General features: G+C 38.5%; 1 protein-coding gene across 1 annotated transcript in view; it reads right to left on the minus strand.

Moving 5' to 3' along the window:
- The window catches only part of TENM2 (teneurin transmembrane protein 2), a 602,965-nt gene that overhangs the window by 82,197 nt on the left and 496,169 nt on the right, over window positions 1–24,599 (minus strand). Inside the window, exons 11-13 of the mRNA XM_056502736.1 lie at window positions 22,343–22,538; window positions 19,490–19,591; window positions 2,191–2,385 (exon numbers count right to left, since the gene is read on the minus strand). Of these exons, the coding sequence (XP_056358711.1) occupies window positions 2,191–2,385; window positions 19,490–19,591; window positions 22,343–22,538 (493 nt within the window). The remainder of the gene's footprint in view (window positions 1–2,190; window positions 2,386–19,489; window positions 19,592–22,342; window positions 22,539–24,599) is intronic.

Below are 24,599 nucleotides of genomic sequence, written 5' to 3' on the forward strand. Positions count from 1 at the left end.
TCATAATGTACTCTTTCTCCCATAGCACTCAATGTGAGAAATGTGTACAAAATAAATGGAATTTTAGAGTATAAACATGGTGGTTGATTTTTATTTATTTGCAAATTAATTCATTGACATATTTATTGCCCAATCATACATGCAAAAGGTTACTTTAACCTTTCTTGTCATGTTATTGGCCCCTTCCAAGTTTGCAATCAATATCTCCTGTCTTTGTAACCCATTAATCTTTCTAGGAAGAAATGTATCCTTGCAAGCACAGTGTTGATTAAATAATATGTATCCTTCCATCTCACATAGCCATTCACCTCCCAAAAAGCTCTGTTGACTGATGGTTTTGTTGTGTTCACAATTTTGGCTGGAGTTAACACAACACCTTTGCAAAAAGGCCTGCACTGGCTTTTTCTATAAACTTCTCTGCTGCTGCTGATGTCCTTGCTTCACCATTCCAAACATTCACCTGAAGATAAGATGGATTAAGCACTACAGGAGCCTATTTCTCTTACAGGAGTTTGGGGATCCAAGGTAGATAGATCCATGGGGATCTATGGCCCAGACAGACCACAGCCATTGTAGAGAACTGAAAGCAGAGAGAGAATTCCATGCAAGGAGCTGGAAATTACAATCAAAGCGAGGGAGGAATGGCTGGCAAGGTAAAATTTCCTGAATTAAATGAAACAAAGACCATTTTAGGATATCTACCATAACCTCTCTGATAACACAAATATTTATAAAACAACAGAAAACACAATGAAATGTATAAAACTGAGTAAGAACAAGCAAACAATTGCAGTTAGTACCAGAGAGGTTCTGCATTTCTGGGAAATAGATTGGGTGCTGTAGAGTGTGTTAGACAGTCTTTTCCATCTTTGATTTTGTTGAGAATGATAGTTAAAGCAAGACATTTCATATTTTTTAATATCTCCTAGTATATCACACACTCAGATGGAACTGAGAACTATCAGTTCTAAGGGGAAAAAAAAGGAATTACAGCATTTTCTAGATATAGTTTAAAATGTAATCCAATAAAAACAACACAAAAACTTTTGGCTTCAAGTCAATTCTGGAGAAAAGCTCTAACAACCAGTATTGAGAGGATTTAGTGGAAGAAGGTGACAGGAATGAACTGAACAAGCAATTGCAGTCCCACCAGTGAGGATCCTTGGTTTGTTTTTTTTTCCTTTTACCACCTGTTCACTCAGATTAATGCAGGATCTTGTCCTAAAGATGATGGCTGTGGTCCTGAGAATAAAACCCTTAGTGGTTTGTTTATCAACAGTTTCCTTCCCTTTGTTTTCTGATGGGAGAGACAGTTGCTTACTAGAGGGCAAGATAAAAATTGATACACACAATACCAACAGAGCTCTGCAACCCATTCAGAACAACCCAGAGAGAACTCCTCAGTCCCAACAGCATGACATCCCAGCCCTATCACTTCAGTACTCAACTTGCTTCTCTATTTGGAGGATTAATTAACTCTGGAGCACAGTAATATATTTTAAAAAGAGAAGTAATCCAATTTTTGTTGTGCATTCTAACAGAAAACTCTGTGAATACAGCCAGTATTGAGCTTAATCTATGACCACATTTTGCATGGGTTATTTTTTAAAATTTGTTCATTCTACATACTCAAGGAATTGGACACTTTCAACCTGAGAAGCTTTTCTGCATTTAAAGGACAGTTATTGTTTGTGCCATTGCCTTTCCTTAATCCCATATGATTGCAGCCAACAGGAGTAATTTGCCCCACATTATGCCTGGAAGCAACATGGATATCCAAGTATTTCAAATATTTTTCATCAGTTTCTGTCTTAATAGTGATTGATATGTGCTTTGTGTGAAGTTGAAGCTATACAATTTCGTCTACCACTGCTCCTTATTCCTCTGCATTTCATATCTAAATTGTTCGGCAAACATAATCCATATGAAAAGATTTTTCTTTGGTCTTCAACAAAGGAATTATTCAGGTTTACTTGTGGCAGACACTGCAAAGCAATGCATGCAGAAGGTCTGAAGTTTTGTGTGAACTCTGATAGATCAGTAAAATTGTGACAGACTACGCTTTCACCCTTTTACCTACTATTGCAGTTTTATGCTTAGATTTTTATTCTGTTCTTTCCTTTTTTTTAGCCATTAAATAAGTCCCGAACCCAGAAAACAAATTAATAACAGAGAAAAGAAATATCCTACCTTCCTCACAGTTTTCTCCTTTAAAGCCCACAGAACAGACACAGTTCCCTTCGATGCAGGAACCATGACCTCCACATGAGGGGTCAATACACTGGCTGATGGGCACATCACACTCTGGACCTTTCCAGCCACTGTAGCACAAGCAGGTGCCCTTGGAGTACTGACCATTGCCACTGCACAGAACCGGGCAGGCAGCTGGAAAATGGAATGAAAGAAGAACAGCACACAGGATCATGTATGTTATCGTGTAAAAGTGCACTAAAAATCCACTGTCAAACACTTGTACTCAAATACATTCATTTATTGGGGAAAAAAAAATCTGTGATAATTCATAGTGGATTAGTTTTTAATTTCCCAAACAAATAATTTAATTGCTATTTAACAAGGCACATATGTGTTGGGCATTCTGAGAATACAACTCCTATTCTCTGGAGAATAATGATAAAGTTTGGGACAACCAATGAGGAAATGTGAACAGATTTGAGTTTGACATTACTCCACTTTGTTTCTCTGGGTAACATCTCATTTTCACAGATAGAACACAAAACATTCAGTCCCCACAACAGCTTATTTTATGGCATCTTTCTTCTACCATAACACTTCTTTAATGTGATGTTCCCAAACTTTGTTAGACCCTTTGGTTTTCAGTGTAAGAACCTTGAACACAAAGATGACACAAGCTTTCAGCTACTACACATGCACCTTTCCACTACTATCCCTGCTAAACCTTGTTTCCCTGAATCCCAGTGGCAGCTTTTACCCTGTGTGTATTGGCAAGAAAGCACCACCACTAATACTTACCCCTCACCATTGTATTATTCAAGGGGGGTAAGACATTCTGAGCAAATATTCATTTATGCAAATGAACTGAAGCCTATGAATAATAAAAGTAGCCAGTAGGTCTTGGGTGCCAGGAATCAGATGTTGTACATATGCAGAGCAATGGAAAGAAACAAGTGGTTGATTAAAACCCAGGTGCATAAATTTGTTTCACTAAGTCATATTCACTCCTGTGTGCTCATGTATCCCTTGGGAACATGGCAATCTGTGAACTTCTGTGCCTGTCAAAGTCTGGGTGTGTGGTCACTAGCCAGAAAATGGAAAAAATAATGGAGAAATAACAGAAAATGGGAGTAATGAAGTGAGTCTTTGAGAAAAGCTTGGAGCACTTTTGTGCTCTTTTCTCTGATACAGTTTGATAAAGACAGAAAAGTATTTCCCTGTCTTTTCCCTCTTCAAAGTAATTAGAAATGAACACCCAGTTTTACAGTGCCAAAAATATACTCAAAAGCTACTATTAATCATTAAAAGGTCCTAATGTCTTCTTGGCTTCTATTATCCCTTTAACCCGAATCATCAAGAAGAACCCAAGTAATTGATTTCCTACAAAGAAATGTGCAGTGGTCCAGTTATTCAGCTTCTCCATTGTTCAGTCCTGCAATCCTTATTAATCTTACCTGTCCCATTGATCTGCTGCAACAACACATTTCAGGGTAGAATTTTTGATGAATTTTCTTATTTGATAAAGGAAAAATTGATCAGAAAAAAATAAAATTCAGATTTCTAACCTGAAATGTTAACTAAAATTTAGAGGATTATTTCAATTAAGACTAAAGATAATTGGGCTGCATGTCATATAATATGTATAATACTTTTTGGCCTATTTTTCTTCCACAGTAGAACAGTATCAAAATCAGTATGCTGAAGTTTGGGGTTTGCTACTGCTCCTATGTCTTAAATCCACATTATCCATCCTTTGGTAGCAAGAGGACTTCATTCTACTGCATTCCTGGTGTTTTCTCTTACTATGAGTTTTGTCCAGTTGCTTTCTTATGCACTGCAAAAATGAACAAAAATTTGAATAAAATATAGTTTACATCAGCAACATTTTCATTTCAGATGTGATACATGTTCACAAGTGCTTTACTGAGTTCAGCGAAAAAGTTTATGCTAAATTTCTACTGATTTTGCTCTTAGCATCTGGTTCCCAAGCTAAGTATACTGAGCCAGCTGTATTGAAATACCACATAGACAAATTGTCCCCACACTGCACTCCAGTCTATCTTACATCTTTTTGCACCTCAGCATCAACACCTCTCCATGCTGTACCACACTGAGCTCACAGCAGCTCAAATGCTGTGTGACTGTTCCTTCTGCCTGCAGGCTCCACTGAGGAGCCTGGTTCCCAGCACAGCCTTTCCCTGCCCAGGTGTGCAGCTACTGCTCCTGCAAGTCACCAGGTGAGCCAGGAGCAAAGGGAGCAATCTGGCATCACTTCCACTTTTTGGCTCTGAAGAACTGGGGGTCTTCAATTCTTTTGTCCCTAACTCTCAAATTCACTGCACTTGAAAGGCTTGTTTTGGGCTGACATTTTCTCAAATCAGTGTAAGAAAGGCAATAATTTCTGTCCTGCTCTCTTTGCATGGTATAGAGGATTTTTGGGCAAGTGAGCAGAAGGCAGCCTCTCCTGAAGACCTGGAGTGATCATGAATGGCAAATTTCTTGGTGTCATCTTGCACACCCTGAAACATTGTACAGACAGTGGTCTTTCATCTGGAATTCACTTTAACACAAAATCTCTCTCTCTCTGTAGGACAAGGCACCCCTCAGCTCCTTTATGTGGTGGTTAAGCCTGTAGTTCCTTTGGTCAAGTCCACCAGAGAAGGAAGTAATACTGCTGGATGCAAATTCTCTACATGTTTCTTTCCATGCCACTGCAGAGACTCAGAGCTGTCACTCCTGATGGTTTCTCAGTGAGAGCTCCCCAACTGCACTAGGACACACTTGTTTCTGCCCACCCAACTCCTCAGCACACTCTGACAAAGCTGCACAGGTCCCAGGAACTCTAAATGAATCCATGGGCATTAGGCAGTTTCTTTGGACAATCTCAGAGGCATTAGGCAGTTTCTTTGGACAAACCACATTTGTTCAAGTAGTTATAAGGACAAAAATTTCAAGCTGACTCACAAGCTGGATACAAGTGAGGAACAGCTCTTTTTGTTTTGTTGTTTTACAGATCAACATGTGACTCAACTCCTGAAAGGATTTCTGCTCTGCAAACCTCTCCTCTGGCATACTCTATTTAAACAGCACATGCTCTTGAAAGATGAACTGGGCAGAAATAAGCAATTTCAAAAATAAATAAAAAGAGAAAATCAAACAACAAAAACATCCAAGCCACTTAACTGTGACCAGTCTAGACCTAGCTAGAGTGGTCTGGACCTATAATTCTGTGCCAGACACCTGCTGTAAGATCACTTCTCTGCTTGCTTTGCCCCTAAGTCTCATTAAGAAATGGATAACTGCAGTCCAGCCAAAGGTGATGTGTATCTGCTATTTGGAACTTGTGTGTAGGTAAGCCTTTCTTAGCTCCTGCTTTTGACCTGGATTTGCAGGGTTCAGCTTCTGAAATACCACAGCCTGGTATGGCAGAAGAAAGATTACTGGATGGTGCTGGGTCCTGGGCTAAAGAAAACTCCCACAGAAGTTTTTTTAGTGCTCCCTAACTCTGCTATGGTGCTTCAGGAATTTAAGAAAAGCTAAAAGCCATGTCACAGCTTTTCTTCCTCTCCATGTTTCTATCAGGTCAGAGGTGTTGCTGTGGTTCATGGATCTACTCAGTCCTTGTGAAGCTTGTCTGTAAATTGAACAGCAATCTGCCTTCAAGGGTTTGCCAGGATGGTCACGAGGCCAGTGACATCAGAACTGACTTTGGACAAACAAGAGAATCTGTCACTTAACCTTAGAGATGAAGTGGGTACAGTTAAGATTAAGACACTTGTAATTTACAGCTTAATCTACAACCCTCTGGTGGAGTTATTCGGCAAACTATAGGAATATCACTTTGAGAATAAAAAAAATGACAGAGATTCTGGGGCAGATTTTAGCATTTCCAAGACTGCCATGTCACTAAGATTGCAGGAGAAATATGTACTTAAGAATGCAAGAAGGTCTATGTACTTAAGAATGCAAGAAGGTCTATGTTATTGTAAGAAGTTGGCTTGCTGCTGCTGTAATAAGCAGTTCTTCATGACTGTTTTTGCTATGGGTTTATAGGCTTATATAGGGAAAATCAGGACCAAGTGTTCAAGTGTGAGCTTAAGACTGAACTAAAAGAGCACTTAGAAATCATCTACAGTGCCTGAGTACTGCTGCCTGTTCCATCAAACTATTTTAACAAGTTAAAGCCCATGGAAGAACACTCTGTGATTGATCATAGAATTCCAAAAAATTCATGGAGTGAAAATCTGAACACAAAGAGGCTTCATCTGTTGTAGAAAGTCCTAGCACACACTGTCTCTGGAACCAGAAGAATTTAATGTAGAAGTAACAAAGACAAATAAAGTTTTTACTCTCCCTCAGCTATCTGCTGTATGTCACCATCATAGCTGAAATCCTGGGTGAAATGGAATTTTGGTCTCAGCCATTACAGCTTTACTTCCCTCTAAACAAATAAACACATTCAGAAAAAAAAACAAAACCAACCAACCGTTCAGAAGAGACACTATTTATACTCCTATGTAAAGTATGTTCAACCCTTGTTAAACTGTACAGAATTTTGTTCCACCTAAGAAAAATATTTATTTTTTATCTGTAGGTGCTCCTGTTTAGGAGGAGGAAGTAAATTTCAGTCATAAAAATTCACTAAACTGATTTTTTGCCATGTTCTTTGGACATGGAATTGCACAAAATCCTTGTTATATAAAGGAGTGAAATCCACACTTGCATAATGAAACTAAAGTTGTTCTTTTTTTTTCATTGACCACCAGGAATTGAACTGAAGACAGATGTAGGTCAAACTTCTTAGCACTGAGCCTTCCCAGCAGCCCTTCTGGGTGCAGCTCCTCTAGGGGATAATTAATTCAGGCTCTGTAATACCTCACACTTGGACTTCCTTTTAGCAGAGATTAGGCTGCTACTGCTGAGAGATTATGCATGATTTTGCCAGCATATAAAGAAGACAGATTCCAGTTTTTGACAGTCTAATCTGAAGCCTATAAATGCACTCCAGGTCAGCTCCAAACTGGAGCAGAAATAGAGGAAAGAGCCAAGACAAATGTTGTGTACAACTGCCTGGTTCCTAACCTGACAGATGAGAGCAGAGTCACACTGTACTGGCATTTTTCTCTTTTTGGTCTTCATGGTGGTGATGCATATGCAGCATTTACACTACACATATTAATTTCTCTTCAATGGACAAATTAGATTAATAAGTAAGCAGATAAAGATGTGTTTTACTGATGCAAGAGTTGAATCCTGTAACTGTCTACCAAAGTCCCAAATAATTTTAGCTTCACTGAAAAAGCTACAATCAAGTTCCTGTTCTCCTAAAATGAAGTCATGCCTATTTATGTATGAGCAGTCTTAATCTAAATCAACAAAAATCACTATACCCAAAGGAATTGAGAGCATTTGCATTTTAGAAAATCAGCCCAGTTATTAAAAAATTAGTTGCTGTCAACTTGATTCAAAATGTTGGCTCTAGACTTTACATTAATATTATAAACAAAAAAAGTACTGAGACATCCCTTGTTTTATCATACATCCCACATTAAACCAAATATTTGCCCTTAATTACCATATCCCTTACACCAAGTATTTTCCCACAGACTTTTCCAAAAATTGGGAGACACATAAATCTATTTAGTTGCAGTCTGATGCAATGGTTTTGTTTGACAACACTTCCCTTCATATTTTCTGTTTAAACCTACTTTAATCAGCTGGTTACACATTTCACCACTTGTCTGCAAACCTATCAGTTTTTACTGAAGTTCATTTGTGGATACGAAAATCTGAAATAACTTCTAAGACCACTTCATGGTTTATGTTGTTTCTCATTTACTAAACTACACTAATTCTGTACTACTTTCCTTCTGAGAAGCTGCTCCAGTCCTAGCAAAATAAGGGCCAAGAAAATAATCCTGGAGTGGGAGACTGAATGAATCTAAGAGTGTTTTCTCTCACTTGCTCGTTGTGCCTTACAAACCTACTATTTGCACAGGCAGGAATAAAGGTGTTTGACTAGTCTGGCAGCTGTTCAGAGATCACTAAATTCACTAACTCCCATCAGGCTGAAACATTCTTAAGAACAGTGACAATTAGAAAGATCTACAAAGTCTTTTAGGTTGCTCTAAGAGCTCCTGCTCTTCCAAGCAGAAGTAATCTTCTAGAAATTGACCCAGAAGCAGGAGAATGAACAACCAGGAGGAACTGTCTCTGACATGAGGTGGTTTAGTAGCTCATGAAACTGTTTGCTTTGACTACAGAACTAATTTAAATGGTTTGGCACTAGTGCTGCTCTGCCCTGGCAGGCACCAGGTCAGCATCAAGAGGGAATGTCTCTCACAGCAGTCGAGCTCTTCTCTCCCTACTCCAGTTGCCCAAACCCAGCCCTACCAAACTCCCAAGGTCTGCCAAACAGCACATTAGCAAGCAAGGAGGAAACCCACAGAAGAATTTCCAGAAGAACAAAAAACCCATCAGGTGTGTCAAATCTCTGACATTCAGAAACCATTTGGGGAAAGTAGCACACGCTGACTTAAGCACTAAAGTATGGATGCTTTAATTAATCCGGGGTGAATTTAATTGCTTTAGTTAAGTGGAAATTGGGTTAAAAATGATGCAGAGCATGCTGGGGTGTGTTAAAAACATGACATATGAGTTGGATGAATCGATAAATTAAAACTGCACAGATGTTTTAATTAAACCCAGGAAACTTAACGAAGATCACTAGAGACTTTTAAGCCTATGATTAATTCAATTCATTTAAAATACCTGTAGAGATATGGGGATGCCTCCATTTTGGGAGTTATAGAAGTTCTCAATCGATAAACACTTAAGCTGTTCTACAAAAAAAATGGCATGATTTTTATAGAAGTGACTGGACAGCATTAACTGCACAATTAATATTTACATTCTTCTGAACACTCAGCAAACTTTTCCTTTGGCCCAAATTTATCACTAAGGTCGTATTTTTTCTGGTGCCTTCAGTGTGAGATTATCTGTCAAAAAGCAAACACTTGCTGTTACCTCCTGTACCATTGTACAAAGTATTTCCATTACATAATTGCTTGGCTTAACAACTGTTACAAAAAAATCTATGCAAGAAATACAAATGTGTTTTCCCATACTAGCATCGATTTCCAGAAAGACAACAATTTTTTTAAAATTATCTCTTTGAAGTTGTGAATTGGTACAAATAAATTTTGCTTGATTATTTAATCCCGATAATATTTTCAGTAATAATAACAATGCAGTCTGTAAGAATAAGGAAATCAAAACTAAGCCAATATCAAATAACTCAGAAGTATTTTAAGGGTGGATTGAGAGAACTGAAGCCCCATTTCTGCTCTGGTGAAGATGAGCTTAAACAATCTCACTAACCACCAACAAAGATCTTAGATAAAGATATTGGAATGCTTCTGGGGGAGGGAAAGAGACCACTGTTCTGTCTCACTGGAGAAGTCACAGCTGCACATAAGAAAAAAAGAAAAAAAAATCAAGTGGCATAAAACAAACTGGAGATGGAGACAAAAGAAGACATTTGAGTGCACTGACTTGATAAATCAGCTAGCTGTGCCAGGAGTCAGATGTCTTGAGGACTGTGTCTGGTCAGTACATTTTGGATTCATCTCTTGTCAGCCTGGTTGTTCCTTTCTCCACGATGGCAGAAGCTCTGCTACTGTCACTGCCTGTGCTAAGGGAAGACTGCAGTTCCCACACAGTACCTGAACATGATTTTCAGCCAGCCCAGATCAGCTCCTCCCTCCCTGCTACACCGTTAAAAGAGCAGCACAGCTCAAGCTCTTTTTCACGTGCATCAATACATTCAAGGAAATCCAAGTTCCCTTGCTCTGGTTCTGACTTATCACAGAAGAATGAGACTGATCAGTTTGCCACTTACTTTATGCCTTTGAAAAGGAAGGAAAAAACCCAAAGCTACCAACTCATTTTTTTGTGGGTAACACAGAATCAGAGCTGTGAAAATCCTGCTTTAGATATAAGCAGTGAAGTCAATACAAGACCATACAGAGAAACAAGTTTTACTTCCCACCAACAGATGGAAACCAACAGATGTTGAAATCAGCTCCTGTCATAGACAAGCATGTAGATACTCATTCGTATGTTTTGATAACTTCATCACTAAGAAAACTGTGGAGGAAAGTGAAACTAAACTATTTCAGAGGTTTAGGTTGCTACCTCAGTGAAAAGTCAGTGAGGAATCAAAGGGATGATGCTTCAAGCTCACAAAAAACAGCAGTAAGGACAAATATCAAAAACCAGAAATTCCCTTCCAAACATAAGTGTTGTCATCCATAAGAGAAAGCACTAACAGCACGAAGTCACTAATGCTTCTAGAAGGAACAAAAAAAGTGAAATATTTCTCCAAATATTTTTGGTAAGTTTTACACTCTTCCCAGTGAATACTGTAAAAACTATTGGTCCTCTGGTAGTGGCTTAGCTGTGGCTAAACAGCAGTCCAGTAGATGCAGGACTGCACCCACAGACTGCAGCATTCAGGGTGTTTAAATACAGGTTGGTTTGATCTCATTTTAGTTACTATTACTTGCCATGTTAAATTTACCAGAAAAGTTAAATCATAACATGTTTAACTGCACAGTTTCACATTAGCTGCAGATATTTAAACATTTTTTCTACATCTGAATTAGAGGTTTTTCTGTTTGTTTGAGAAAGTGAAGGGGGATGACAGTTAACTGAATTTAATCTTCCTGGAGTAAGGACTAAATATAGAAAAAATACCTAAATTACAGTTTCAAATGCAGATATAGTGTAGGTGTGAAAAAAGTCATGCATGCTGAAATCTAAAGCTATGATTCAGGGCTGTTTCTGTTATTCAGGGATGGCAAATGTCTAAGGATGCTCTATTTCTAGAATGTGATTTACAATGCTACTTAATCATAGTCCCTTCAATGACATTTAACATTATCACAAGGACTCCAAGATGATCCCTACACAACTGCCAAGATGAACCCTTAGAACTTAATGAAATAAACAAACACCAGTACAATCCCAGGGAGACAAAGTAAAACCAAAATGTACACTGCAACACAATTAGATATGCTAACCAATTAAACACAAAAACAAATTACAAGGCATACAACACAGTGAGCAAAATTCAGCTCAGCAGAATGAAGAGCTGAGTGGGAGCAGAGAAATTCTTGGCCACCAATGGAAGTATTATGAAGGAAAAAAGCTTTTTGGCTTGCCAGAACTAAGCTGCAAAATGGTTTTTGTCCTGCATGTATTTATATGGATGTCCGCTTCCTTGCTGCACTCAGAATCTTTTGAAATATTCTTCTTTTTGGAACTCCATTGAAACAGAAAAAATTTGTGGAAATAGATGTGTTTGTGCTGTACATGTATAAGAAGGGAAGAAAGAGAACTAACTGATAATACAGCAGTATTCATAGGCAGCTGTGAGACATCAAATAAATGTACTCAGTTTTTATTAAGTATGAAAATATTACATAATGCTGTTGAAGAAAAATCCATTAATAAGATTTTACTGTGTTTCCATCTTGGACGTGAGCAAAGCAAACTTTCTTATAATACTAAGCCAATAAAATTTGGTTCCAGCTCAGCTACAGTACTTACTGCCTGTGGCTCTCTTTGGTCTCTGAGCTTCTCCAGGTGGGGTAGTGAATGATCACATAAAAATACCCAAGTGTTTGCTGAAATAAGAGACTTATCATTCCTTACATGTCCACTTTTTTATCTATTATGTTTTGTCCATCACTGGCATCAGTGACTTCTGGCAATCATTTTCTTCTTCTTCATTCATTACCAAATTCCTCAGTATTGCCCCCCTTTTTTTTGTTTTTTTATCCTTTTAGCCTTGTTGGAAATTTTCTCCTGCAGAATAAATCTGCCCTCTTAGCTGCACCACTATCCTACAAGCTCTTCGGGAAAAGGAATCATACATAATTTCAAGCTCATAGCTTGCAGCAGGAATTCAGAAACATGAGTGAACAATGTAGTTCACATGCACAAATATTCCTGTATGTTTACTGGTGTTTTAATACTGAAAACATGCAAATAAATTGCTACATAAGATGCAACTATTAGGTATATTTAACAACATTAAATACATTTCTTTAAAAAATTTACTGTATTTTTATTGCCCTGTAGAGAGCTAACCATAACAAAAAGAATGAAGGATGTGCTTCTAAACAGCAGGAGAGTCCCCACTTAAAATGATTCACGACAAGATCTTCTGCAGATAAATTCTTTATAACCCTAAATTCAATACTGGGATCAGCAGAAGCCATAGAAACTTTAAGAACAATGTAAAATTAACCTTTTGCCTGTTGAAACCTACATTCTCAAAGTCTGTTGCCTCAAGAATTCCCAACACTACAAGCAGCTCCTGTGTTCTATTTCAACTTTGCAAATATTCTCTTAAAAAGAAGGCAGAGGGTATGAGCACCAGTTCCAGCCTGGTGCAGAGAAGGGAGCAATCTGAGTGCTGCCAGTCCTGTTCAATCTACACCATGCTGGGGGGACAGGTACACATTCCTAAGCAGCAGTGAAATGTGAGGATGTTAAATGCCTTGTGCTGGAACAGAAATTTAACAAGTAGCTGTTGTAGAATTCCAGAGTCCGGACCCTCCAGCCCGCTGCTCTTACTTCTAATCTCCAAGAGGATCCATGAGAATTGATGAGGGAAGCTCCAGACTAGACACAGTGGCTCCTCTTGCCTGTGTGCCCCGAGCCCCTTCTGGAGCCATGACCTCTAACAATCTGACAGAACTCAGCCTGTGACCCTTGCAGCCCTTGGCTCCTGCTTAAATTGCCAATTAGAAAGAGTTGCAGTGACGGATTTTGTGTTGGCTCTCCCTGTGTACCTGACACTGGATCAAAGCTACTATCTCATTTCATGCAGTCAAGCTAGCAGCTGATAGACAGCAACGGTTGTCAGTCATTATCAAAATAGTTTACATATCTGTTTATTTATTCTGTAATTAATTTTAGGCAGAGTTAATAGCACAAGCCCCTTTTTAGAGTGTAATGCATTCTATAAAACTAAAAAAAAATTAAGGGCAGGCAGGCAATCACTGCTGTGTACCTACAAACCTGGAAGGCAACTGAGGACATGACCAGTTTGCAAGAAATGAAAATAGCCTGCTCATAAAACATGAGACTGGGAAAATGAGAAGAAAATTTATAACAAAGGCGTTTTAAAGTACTGAGTCAGAGAGGTGGGAACTGCTGGAGGGGAGCACTGCCAAAGACAGCCTTGTCTGTTCAAGTATCAAAACGATGCTTCCACCCACTGTGAGAGGAGATTTGAGTGACAAGCCAGGGCTGTGCTGCTGCTGCAGCACGCACAGAAGTTGGCACACATACACACATGAATACACAGAAGCCAAAAACAAACCCACCCAGAAAGCCATACAAAGAGAGAAGCTGAACATGCTGAATTCTGTCAACTGCAAAAAAGGATGTGAGATATGTGTGGGTGACAAGTCAGGAACGCAGCATTTCCAGAGAAAAGCACACGTTTTTTTCTTCCGTCAACAGTACAGTTTAAGCATAAGATGATACATGCTATGATTATGAACATATAAAATGCTTACCAATATTTTTTTCTTCTTTATCTTTTTTTCTCTATCTCACTTCTCAGCCCTACCCTGCATTCTTGCTCTATCAAAGCGGAAAATACCATCATTCACTTCTTAATGATAATGAAAGTATCATTCAATACTTTCATAGTCTGGATTTTTTTTTTTTTTACTCATTTTCTTGCCTCACATTCAGGCTTTGACAAAGTTTTTACAGACTATTTTTTGCATTGCATCTCTACGTCAGAATTCTGCCCTGGCCTCCAGTAAATAAAATCTACCTTAAATAAACACCTCTTTCTCCACATTGATAAATTCAGTTTTATTCAGTCATGTTTATGTGAAACACTGCTTCAATAATCATATTCTTAATTTATTAATCTAACCTTCATCTGTATGGCTCTTCTTTCCCAGTCTTGTTTCAGGCTTTTTATCTTATGGAACATGAGCTTCAAGCTCTAACATCATTTACAGACCCCATCCACCCCACACCACTCACTTGCTTGAATTCTGACTTCAACCTTTCCAGGAGTTAGGATAGGATGCTTTTGGAAGTCAAATTTTAGTTTGTTTTTTTTTTTCCCCAAGTGGTTTCTTATGCTCAGTCTTCCCTCTGAAGTCCCATTTGCTCTCAATTATCCACAAGATGTTATCTGCCCCATCACCCCTCTTTAAAACTGCCTTTACCACTGTGTTCCCCCAGGCTGACAACAGTCACACTGCTGATGTGTTTGTAACATGGCAATATCACTATTTTTCCTGTATCTTCATATCTGTCAATTGCTCCCCACTCATTCCCTTTAAACTTGTATTGAGGTGGTACATCCCTGGAGTCAGGGCCTGCTTTTATTTGTTTGTTTTGCATGTAAAGGATTAACCAAAATGGGTCAGCTATATCTTACATTATTGCTCAAGGCAATAACTTAATAGTGCCACAAACCTGGCATTTTTCCTACACTGCTGCTCCTCTCCAGCTCTTTGCTCTGCAAACCCATCAGGTGATGGCATCACCGTGTTTGATCCACCCTCCCTCCCTTGTCTGATCCATAACCTGTTATTGCATTTGCAGGGAGTAATCTGAACTGTCCAACACCCATTTCTCAGTTTGACTGCACCATGGAAGGCCCAACGGGCTGCCCCACCTCAGCTCCCATCTCTTCTGTGAGGCCATGGCCATGTGCAGGACAGGCAAAGCAAAAAGGGGATTCAGTATCCCCTCACTTTCCCTTCAGAGTCCAGGGAGCTTCTGTCTGCTTAAGCTATTTCCAGTTCCTAAAATTTTGAGCCAAGTTATGATGACAAATAGTGTTTCCTTGACTCACATGGAGAGGAAATATACACTCCTATACACTACCAGCATGTGCTGGACATCATTCATCCCTGTGGGCCACATGCTCTACAGCAATGAACCAAGTACTTAGTTATTCTGCAGGAAGAACCCCAAAATTTTGTGTTGTCCCCATTGCCATCACTCCCAGAACATGGTATGCCACTGAGAGCATTCTGGACGTGGCACAAAGAGACCAGTTTCAAGCAGTGTATTCAATGGATAAAAAAACATTATGCACTGTTGTCCAAGCAAGAAGCCTCTGAAAAGCCTCAGAGCAAGATGATTCTTGAAATTAGATAACAACTGAAAAAATGCAAGAGTTGCTACTTCTAGCAATTATACCTTACTTACCTAATAATTGACAGCTTTTTACATTTTTTATACAGAGATTAATAGCGAATACATAACAAAGAAAATGGCAATGGTAGGAACTCTTACTGTGGTGCAAACAGCAAATCCATTAGAATAAATTTAAAGAGAGAGAGAGACTACACTTTACAGCTTTGTAACTATATCAAACTAAATAGGTGTTGCAAAAGAAATAAAAAGAAATTTAAAAAAACCTACCCTTCTTTTTATACTTATTAAAGTGGCGCCGTCCTTTGCCAGTAAGCCAAAAACAAACAGAATGAAAATAAAATAATGAAAAACCCACACAAGGAGAACAGGAAAAGAAATTGCGAATAACATAAATCCAAATAATTAGAATTCTTAGAATCAGATTTAAAAGTCGACTGATCAAACATCACACAGATTTATGGTTTAAAAAAATCCAAAAGCCTTCATTTCATTTAGATTAAAATATTAAACATGTTTCTTATTACAATTGCATAATCAACTAGAATATCTGCTAAATGGGAACTTCATGGCAGTTGACATAAGCTACTTGACTCCATTTTTGTCCTTCTTTCACAAATTGGACACCATCTCTTAGCAGGCTATGCTCATCATATCAATGTAGAAATCCCATGTGATGGTGCATTGTTCACCTTTTCAGATTAGCTAAAGATGCTTATGATGCAAATCCAAGTATTTTAAAATGCAGAATTAAAGGAGGCTCTGCTCACAGTTGCAAAACAATATTTGACAATGTCTTTGGAAGTGGTTTTGTTAAAGGAGTGGAAGAGTTGCATGCCTTTCAAATATCTTATGAGATGAAATGAAATTATAGCCAAGTCTGAGTCACTTCTAGGAACTTGATTCATTGTAACATTGAACTCCATTCCCAAGTGGTGAAAGGCAGGACATGATGAAGGATGCCTGCCTGCAGATTCACCACAGACCTTGAAAATCCAAACTATCAGACATAAACAGCAAGAATTCTAAGCAAGAAGAACTTCTTGATATACTTCAGTGGTTATATCACAGAGGTCCCAGAAAAATAGAGATGAATAGAAAAAGGTGACAACACACCAAAAAATTAAGATAATCACAGCTGCATGTCTGATTCTTTAACTGATCCTTGGCAAGAGCATCACTTCCCACCAATAACTCCTACACGTAATTGTGGACAAGAGGTTACTCACAGTGCAGTTCAATTCACAGCAAATCTTCCACTGGCTTTAACTGTACACACTTGCCTTATCAGGACACATCTCCACATGGGATTATCCTTTGATTATCAGATTTTCTTTTCTTTGTATGCCGTATCTTATCCACATGAGATCAAAATGTATCATTACCTTTTTTGTATGTCAGATGAAATTCTTTAACCTTAATAAGGTTAAACTCCAAAGGGAATCTTGCCTAAGCAAGAATGGTGTAAATCTGCTGACACTGAGTACCTGATAATAAGCTATTTCCACAGAATGAGAGTGAGAAATACCCCACACAGTGTTTGGCAGGAGTGGTTGAGAGGGTGAAGTTTGTCCCATTTTGATCAGGGTATGAAAGTGTGTTACAGCCTGTGGGTTGTGCCAAAAGTTCATCTCTTTCCAATAATTTTCATTGTGTTTTCTTGAAGGTAATGGATCTGAAGTTAAATCTGTACTGTCTCTCACAGCTTTCCTTCATTTTCATATTTTAGAGCCAAGTGGATGGAGGGGTCCCTGTGCACTGCCTGCAAATGGTTTGCAGAGACTCCCCTGATGTCTCACTGCCTCTGGGTGCCTCAGGATCAGCCCTGGAACAGGGTATTTGTGGGATAAAGAATCGTGTTCCCTACCTATCAGACTTGGGGCTCACACAGAGAGAAGCTTGCAGACTTCTGATACTGCATGGACTAAGTTCTTAAAGCCATCTGAGGAGCTTGTTCACATTTTCTCCACATTTCTCTATTTTAGTCTTACCTCAAATTATATTATGGTGGAGAAATTAGATATTAGAAGATGCATTGGCAGGGAAATAACAAATGAAAAATATCAAGTTGAATAAAAAGCATTATCCTTCCATACTTGTAATAGTTCAAGTACAAATTTAACTGTATGGTAGATGTACTTTAAATAAATGTCCATACATGTAATATGATGTAAAAGATATAATTCTCTATCTTATTTTACTGTGCTTTACCCTGCATAGAATCCCAATTTTGATTTCTGTGCTCTGAAACTGCTCTCACATATGAAGAGCACCAAGTAAGTAGAAAAACCAGTGGCTGTGAGAACAGGAATGAAACAGGTGAGGCACAAAGCCCTTACAGGCAGCTCTCAGGGTAACACTGCAGCTGCTCCTGCACAGAAACATGAGTTCTGTCAACACACCCATGTTTCATTTTGTGTACTTTTTCAAGCTGCTTTGTTCTTTAGAAGTACCATGATGTCTGACAAGAAAACAGTACAAGAGTTGAAGGAAGCTTCCATGAAACCATTTCTGCTTTTGAGGGGAAAGAGACAACACAGAAAGGACAAAGCAGGAAGCAGAGGGAAGGCATTGAGGGGCAGGAGAAGCCTGACAAATACCGTTTGACAAGCACCCTATAAAAAAGCTATTTATCTGTCACAGCCTGAAGGAAGTATTTTCTAGCACTAACACAGCATACAGTGCTACACAGAGGTTCAGTAGACAAGGCAGGATTGCTCCACAACTCAAAATGCAAATGAGTTGATATAATGGCCATGTGTATGTGAAGGGTGGCAGTGAAGCACACACTCACTGCATGCATACTTTCACAGGTTAACACCACAGAAATGCACAGAGCTGTCAGTCTGTATTTATAGCTCACATTATCACACCATTTACTTTGTGCAATACAGATATCTCCTCTCTAGATTTACCAGCTGTCTAAGTTTCTCAGGTAATCAAACAACTATTTGAAGTGTTCTGTAAAAGGAGAAGGGTGAGCACTGAAATATCAGCCTTAGCTTTTCAAGGCCTTTGAGGGTCTCTATTTTTCTTTTTTTTTTTTTTTATTGTACTGTGGCACCTTCAAGAGCCAAATGTGGAGACAAAACTCAGAAGTTACTCACTCCAGTAGAGCTATAGTAGTTATTTCAAATACATATGGATATGCTACAGCAGTGACAGAGGTGGGGCATAATGAACTTTCCTCACGACTGCATCAGCAGTCTAAGAAGAAATGAGCAAATTTCTGAGGCCCTTCAAATTATTTCAAACACCAGGCTTTCCCCCTTGGAACATTAACAACCCCATGGAAAATCATTGTAAGCATGATATTGATAGGTGCCTAAATCTGCACAAACTAAGAAGGAAGTAAACTGTAAAATGTTCTGAGTGTGCTCAGGAGCAGAGAGAAATACAACCAAGCCACTGAATTTAGGCAACATATTTGCTACTGGCTGTACAAACTAAAGAGGTCCTCCTTTATGAATCCTTTCCCTAAGACTGCCATCCAAAACTCTGAGAAAAAACTTAATAAACACATAGTGCCAATCCGAAGATGTCATTTAGATTTCCACTTAATCCTTGATAGCAATGTATTTCCCAGTTTCAGTTGTTAAAACTTACAATTGACATTTCATAAAATGTTTCTTTTAAGATTTATCAGGTTCTGCCTCCTATTTTTCTATAAAAGGCAAAATTCCTTTGGTCAAAGGGTAATTTTATATGCAAGAAAGATGCTTTGTACTAGAAGTAAGGCTCAGGCAAGCCAGAATATGTACTACACTATCAATGAAGACAATCTGTCTTTTCTGGCAGATCAGCTAATGATTATCACAAAGCATTGACAATTCATCCATTTTCCAGAAAATAAATATTTTCTGCCATTTCTGCCTACTACCTTTGCCACAAAAACAGGCTGTAGCTATGCAAGCTCATGGGAAATGAGCAATGCTTCCTCTTGAACATATTTAACTCGAGATCTAAGAATAAAAATAAGCAAATTGTTCTATTTGAATCTAGCTCGAGCCCATGTTAGCTAGCAGGCACTGCAGATCAGTAGATCACAGACACACACTGTGGCTGTTTGTAAATACAGGGAAAAGGATACCTTTAGCACAATCTGCTCCGTGAAATCCTGGGAAACAGTGGCAGACACCTGACACACACTCGCCATTCCCATGGCAATGACGGGGGCAGTCTTGCACCGAGTCTGAAATTAAAGCATCACAGGCACATTAATTGGTTGGCTCCTACTTAGGCTATAGGTTCCTTGTTTGATTTTTCTCCATTTTAATTGGTCCTCAATACTTGGAAGTGCAACCCCTAATATGAGCACCACAAGGTTCAGGTGAGGCAGCATGCACCGAGCTTCACGACAGCGTGAGTACATATAGAGCAAAATACTAAAGTCACATGTCAAGTTCTGGACTTTATTAGAATCCAAAGTCTTCTGATAGTGCTCAAATCCTCTGTTCCAAAACCAGGCAGGACCTTTTAAGACCTCTACAGCCATGCTTGAGCTTATGTAGTGTGGCAAACACAGTGCTTCCTCAGGAAAAGCAACACTCTCCCTTCTGCAATGACACTTTGTTCTTGCTCAACCACTCTGCCAAGGGAAACTGATTATCCCAAGGACTGTGTCTTCTTTTCCTTCTACAGGCATTTAAAGCCTCATTAATTAAGCTAAGAAAAATATCTGCTGAACATGACAGAGGAGCTCTTTTACTCTGGCAAATCTACTCAGTCCTTAAAAAAATGAATTAAAAAGGTGATAGTGGCTGTGCAAGAGGATGAAGAAGAGTTCTGTAAAAACAGAGGACAAAGTTTAATATCAGAGTCTGAGTGACTGACTGAAATGTTGATGGCTTCAATAATATGAGAAGAGTAGACACATCAGCCTGATAACTTTTCTGCTGTACCAAAATACTTATTTTCCACACTTTCTGTTTTCATTTGGATAAAGCATATACTACTTTGCATAATAACAATCTAAAAATAAAATTCCATTTTTTAAATTAATTCTTAAAACGATTTTAATTTGAAAGCTGTTGGATTTCAGTGGAACATATTTTCAACAGTGAATTATTGGAACAAAAAATCTAATTGGAATATTATTCTTCACTATCACTCCCTGTTGTTGTGGGACCTCTGGTTCCAAATGAGATGGTTCTGTCAGCCCCAGGCACAAAACCAAGCTGCTGTACAACACAGAAAAGAAAACTTGGATTTGGAACCAGCAGAACTATAGAGAGTATTTTTATTTCTCAAATTAAACTGCAAAGAAGGAAAGGATTCAAGTAGAACTTTAAATCTAATTTCACAGTTGCAGGACACCAAATACAAAATGTCTAAAGCAAATTTTCAAAGAGATGTCATTAGCTTGGCCTCTTGAAATGATTCATATAAACAATGAAAAGAAAAATTGAAATGTAATGCTCAAAGATATAAATTTGTCTCATGAAGAAGCTTGTTTATAGATTTATTCATTATTTTGCTTCATGGCACGCAAAAGCATTTTCTATGTATTCAAAATCATGGTAAATTTAGTATTGTCTGGGAGTTAACATAATTTCTGTTATTCTTCCTCCTCTTCCACACCAGAGAGATGTTCAGCTGTCTCAGAGCCTTTCATTATGAAGCATCTGATACAAGATGTGTGGAAAACCAGATAAAACACTATATTTTTCTCCAGATTTCATTTCAATTACTATCATTGCTCTATCAAGTAGCCTACATGGCTATTACACCTTTGATGCTCTTGAAAGCCATAGCCTTGACCAGGTAACTCTTGAAAGGGCAGCTTATAATATCCTAAGGTTTTCTAAGCACAACAGGGGCATAACAAGATAGAAGCACAAATGTTCTTGCTTTAAGAGAAGTGGAAGAAGCCTTCTATGGGGATTTTTTTTTAAAAGTATATATATATATATATATATATATATTTATTTTTCAACATTCATAGAAAAGTGGTTTTTTCACCTTAATTCAGGGTAACAAAAACAATTATGTTTGTACTTAATGGCAGTATTGATTATCCACCTACACCCTTTGGGACTTAGGCCAACAAACTGAATGTTATGCTAACATAAAAGGAAAAAACCTAAGCTGCATATTTTTAATAAGGCAAGATTAGAAAATACCTCAATTTTTCATCAAATCTAAAACCTCATTTTTACTTTTTACAGTTTCCCTAAACTAAGAGGAATTACAGATCTATACAACACAGTGACATTTAAGACTTCACAAGACAGAATATCACATAGGATACCTCAGAATTTGTTATAACACTGTGAAAAGATAGTCAGCAAAGTTCATTAAGAGCTTCAAAGGTCAACAAATTTAATAAAGCTTGGAGAATTTAGACTCAATTTGATTTTGAACTGAATGTAATCCTATTCTAACAAAACTGCAGCTGGATGTTCTTCCACCATGTTGAGGAGATGACTCACTATTAGGTGAGTGGTAAGCTTTGAAACAACACACAGCTAATTAACTGGCTCAATTAATCTCTAGGGTGGCTGCAAACAATAATCTCATTTGCAGCTATCAGCTTCTTGAGCTGTCTTTCCACCAAGATTAAACAGCTCTCCTGCTGGATACTATTCCACCTGGGTGTAAAGAAGCTTCTTCAGAGAAGCAAATAAAAAGTATCAAAATGACAGAGATAAGGGAGAGGAATATTAGCTGGGGAATGCTTTAAACCACACTGAACTTTTCAAGAGCCTTGTTTTCCAAAACTAAACTTGAGATCTATGGGAATGCTAAAATATTAAGAGATAAATGAGCGAATTAAAGTCAGCACAACCCATTACTATCTGCCAGAGTAGTGTTGAGGAAAAAGGCACAGCATAACATAAGGACAAATAAGCCAAATAGTGAGGACTGAAGGAAAATATTACAGCTTTGGGTAAGGGAGGATATAAACAGAGAGGAAACCTGCCCAGCTGGTGGAAATACCTACCCAAAATGACTGTGCTGAAGGAGACCACCTCCTTGTCCTTGCCATCGTTGTAGAAGGCCAGGTGCCACAAGCCCACGTCCAGGTACTGCACAAACACGGCCTCGTTCTGCACCAGGGTCTGGATGCTGCGGCGCTCCCGCGGCGACTCCACCACGCTCCACTTCTCTTTGCCATCCAGGCGCTCCATGAAATCATACTGCAGGAGGAACAGAACACAGGGGGAAAAAAAAGAGAACACAAACAAACCAACCAACCCCCAAATAAACAGACCTGAATACAGAATGTTTCAGCTCAAAATCTGACTCTCTGTTTTCTCCTTTACCTTGTTATAAAATGGTATTTCTGGAAGAAATGTGAAACTTACATTTACTAGCTGACCATGGAGCATAAAGAGATTCTTTGACTTTTATTCTTTCTTAAGCAGTGACCTAAGATTATGCATCTTTCCTCCGCATAGGTGATCGTAAAACGTACAAATTGACAGGATGGTTTTTGAGAAACAATTTGAAATCTGTTATTTGACCATTAATTTTAGGTTCCTACACAGCTTTCAGAGACTCAGGAGACCCACACTCTTTTCTAGGCCTCCAATAAATTCTTTTTGCAAGAGAACTGACATCTGAGGTGTAACTCCAGACATATCATTGAATGGAAGCCCCCAGAATGTGAAAGGGGAATAGCACGACAGGAAATGTGTCTGTCTAACGTAACTCACCACCACATAAAAACACACTGCACAAATTTTACATCACAGAGTAAAAGTTGCTTACCTGAGGTTGCATGGGAACAATCAGGGCAAGTGTGATACAAAAACCAGAGGGAGCATGGAAAGGAATAACACAAATAAGGGAATTGAACTTATATTAAGGAAAATTGAGAATTTCTGTTTGGATGGCTTCCAAATAAGGTAGAACATTGCATTAATCTTTGGAAAAGGGATCAAACAGAGCAAGTGATTATTTAGAGCATAAGAGCGATGGCACCATTAATGGCATGAAACTTAAAAAAGAAAGAAAAAAATTTAAGATGAATGTCAGATAAGCTTCCCATCTATTAAGCTCAGTAAATAGCCTCCCAATGGAGATGCCACAATTAAACAGGACTGGAAGAAATATTGGTTAGTCTACAACAGGGAATAACTCTGCATAAGAAAACAGCTGGGCTAGCTGTCCTAATAGGCTTTTTTTTCCTGTCTTTAATATCTGTGATTCTGGAGCTCTCAAGCTCAGCTGAGTAGATCTCATAGTCCCTATCTAAGGGAAGCCCTTAAGAAACACCAAAAACAATATATCTAATCTTTTGATAGCTGTATAACAAGTCCCCTATGAAAACACATCTTGTTTTAGACACATTTATCTGTGTAGGAGTAGATAGAGATAGATAGACATGTCTAAAGAAAGATGCATGTGTTCAATAAAATACAGTAATAGTATGTGCTTGCTTGCCAGTAGCTTCATTACATTTGCCTCCGTTATCTCCAACAGTTCCAGGCTGTGCCCACAACAGCTACAAGAAAACAACCACCTTCCCTTGCTTTCAGTTTAAACAAAAAACCATAACCTTGCCTCCAAAATAGAATAAACATCCAGAGAAGGCTGTCTTGCACACTCTATTCCATTAATTAACTGTGAGCCCTAGCAAATAATTCACAATATGAAATAAAATAATGAAGATTCTCCCTTCTAGTGGAAGAGACAGACAAATTTAACACTAGTGCCATCACATCTATCCAAAACTGGGGTATAAAACCTCACCTTTCTAGCTGAAAACCTCTTTTGTACCAGCATTATAGAGCCCTGGCATGCTCAGCCTTGCAACAAAGGGAAATGTCTGGATGAGCTATTGCTTCCTGGTAAACATGTGCAGCTGACACTGACTTGCAGCCTTTCCACTACGGAAATCCATGGCAGGGAGGAATTTGAGCCCCAATCTACTAATGTTGAGAGCTATCAGCACAGTGAGTGCATTATCCACTCTATCACTATTCTATGCTTTTAAACGAGGGACAAAGTAAGAGAAGTGGAATAAAAAGTTTCACTCAATATCAGATTGCCATCCACTTGAGCCTTTTTCCACATACGATTTTTATGGGGAAAGGTAAATCAGATAAATTAGCAGAATTAAAGCAAGCATGCCAGAGATGTAGAGAATCCTGGCATGCCAGTAACTTTCAGCATATGTGAGGTACCAAACACTCATGTATCTATCTCTGAAATCAATGGCATTTGGAAAGACTGCTAAAGCCCATTGCCTAACA

The sequence above is a fragment of the Oenanthe melanoleuca genome, chromosome 13 (genome assembly GCF_029582105.1).
Source record: "Oenanthe melanoleuca isolate GR-GAL-2019-014 chromosome 13, OMel1.0, whole genome shotgun sequence".
NCBI lineage: Eukaryota > Metazoa > Chordata > Aves > Passeriformes > Muscicapidae > Oenanthe > Oenanthe melanoleuca.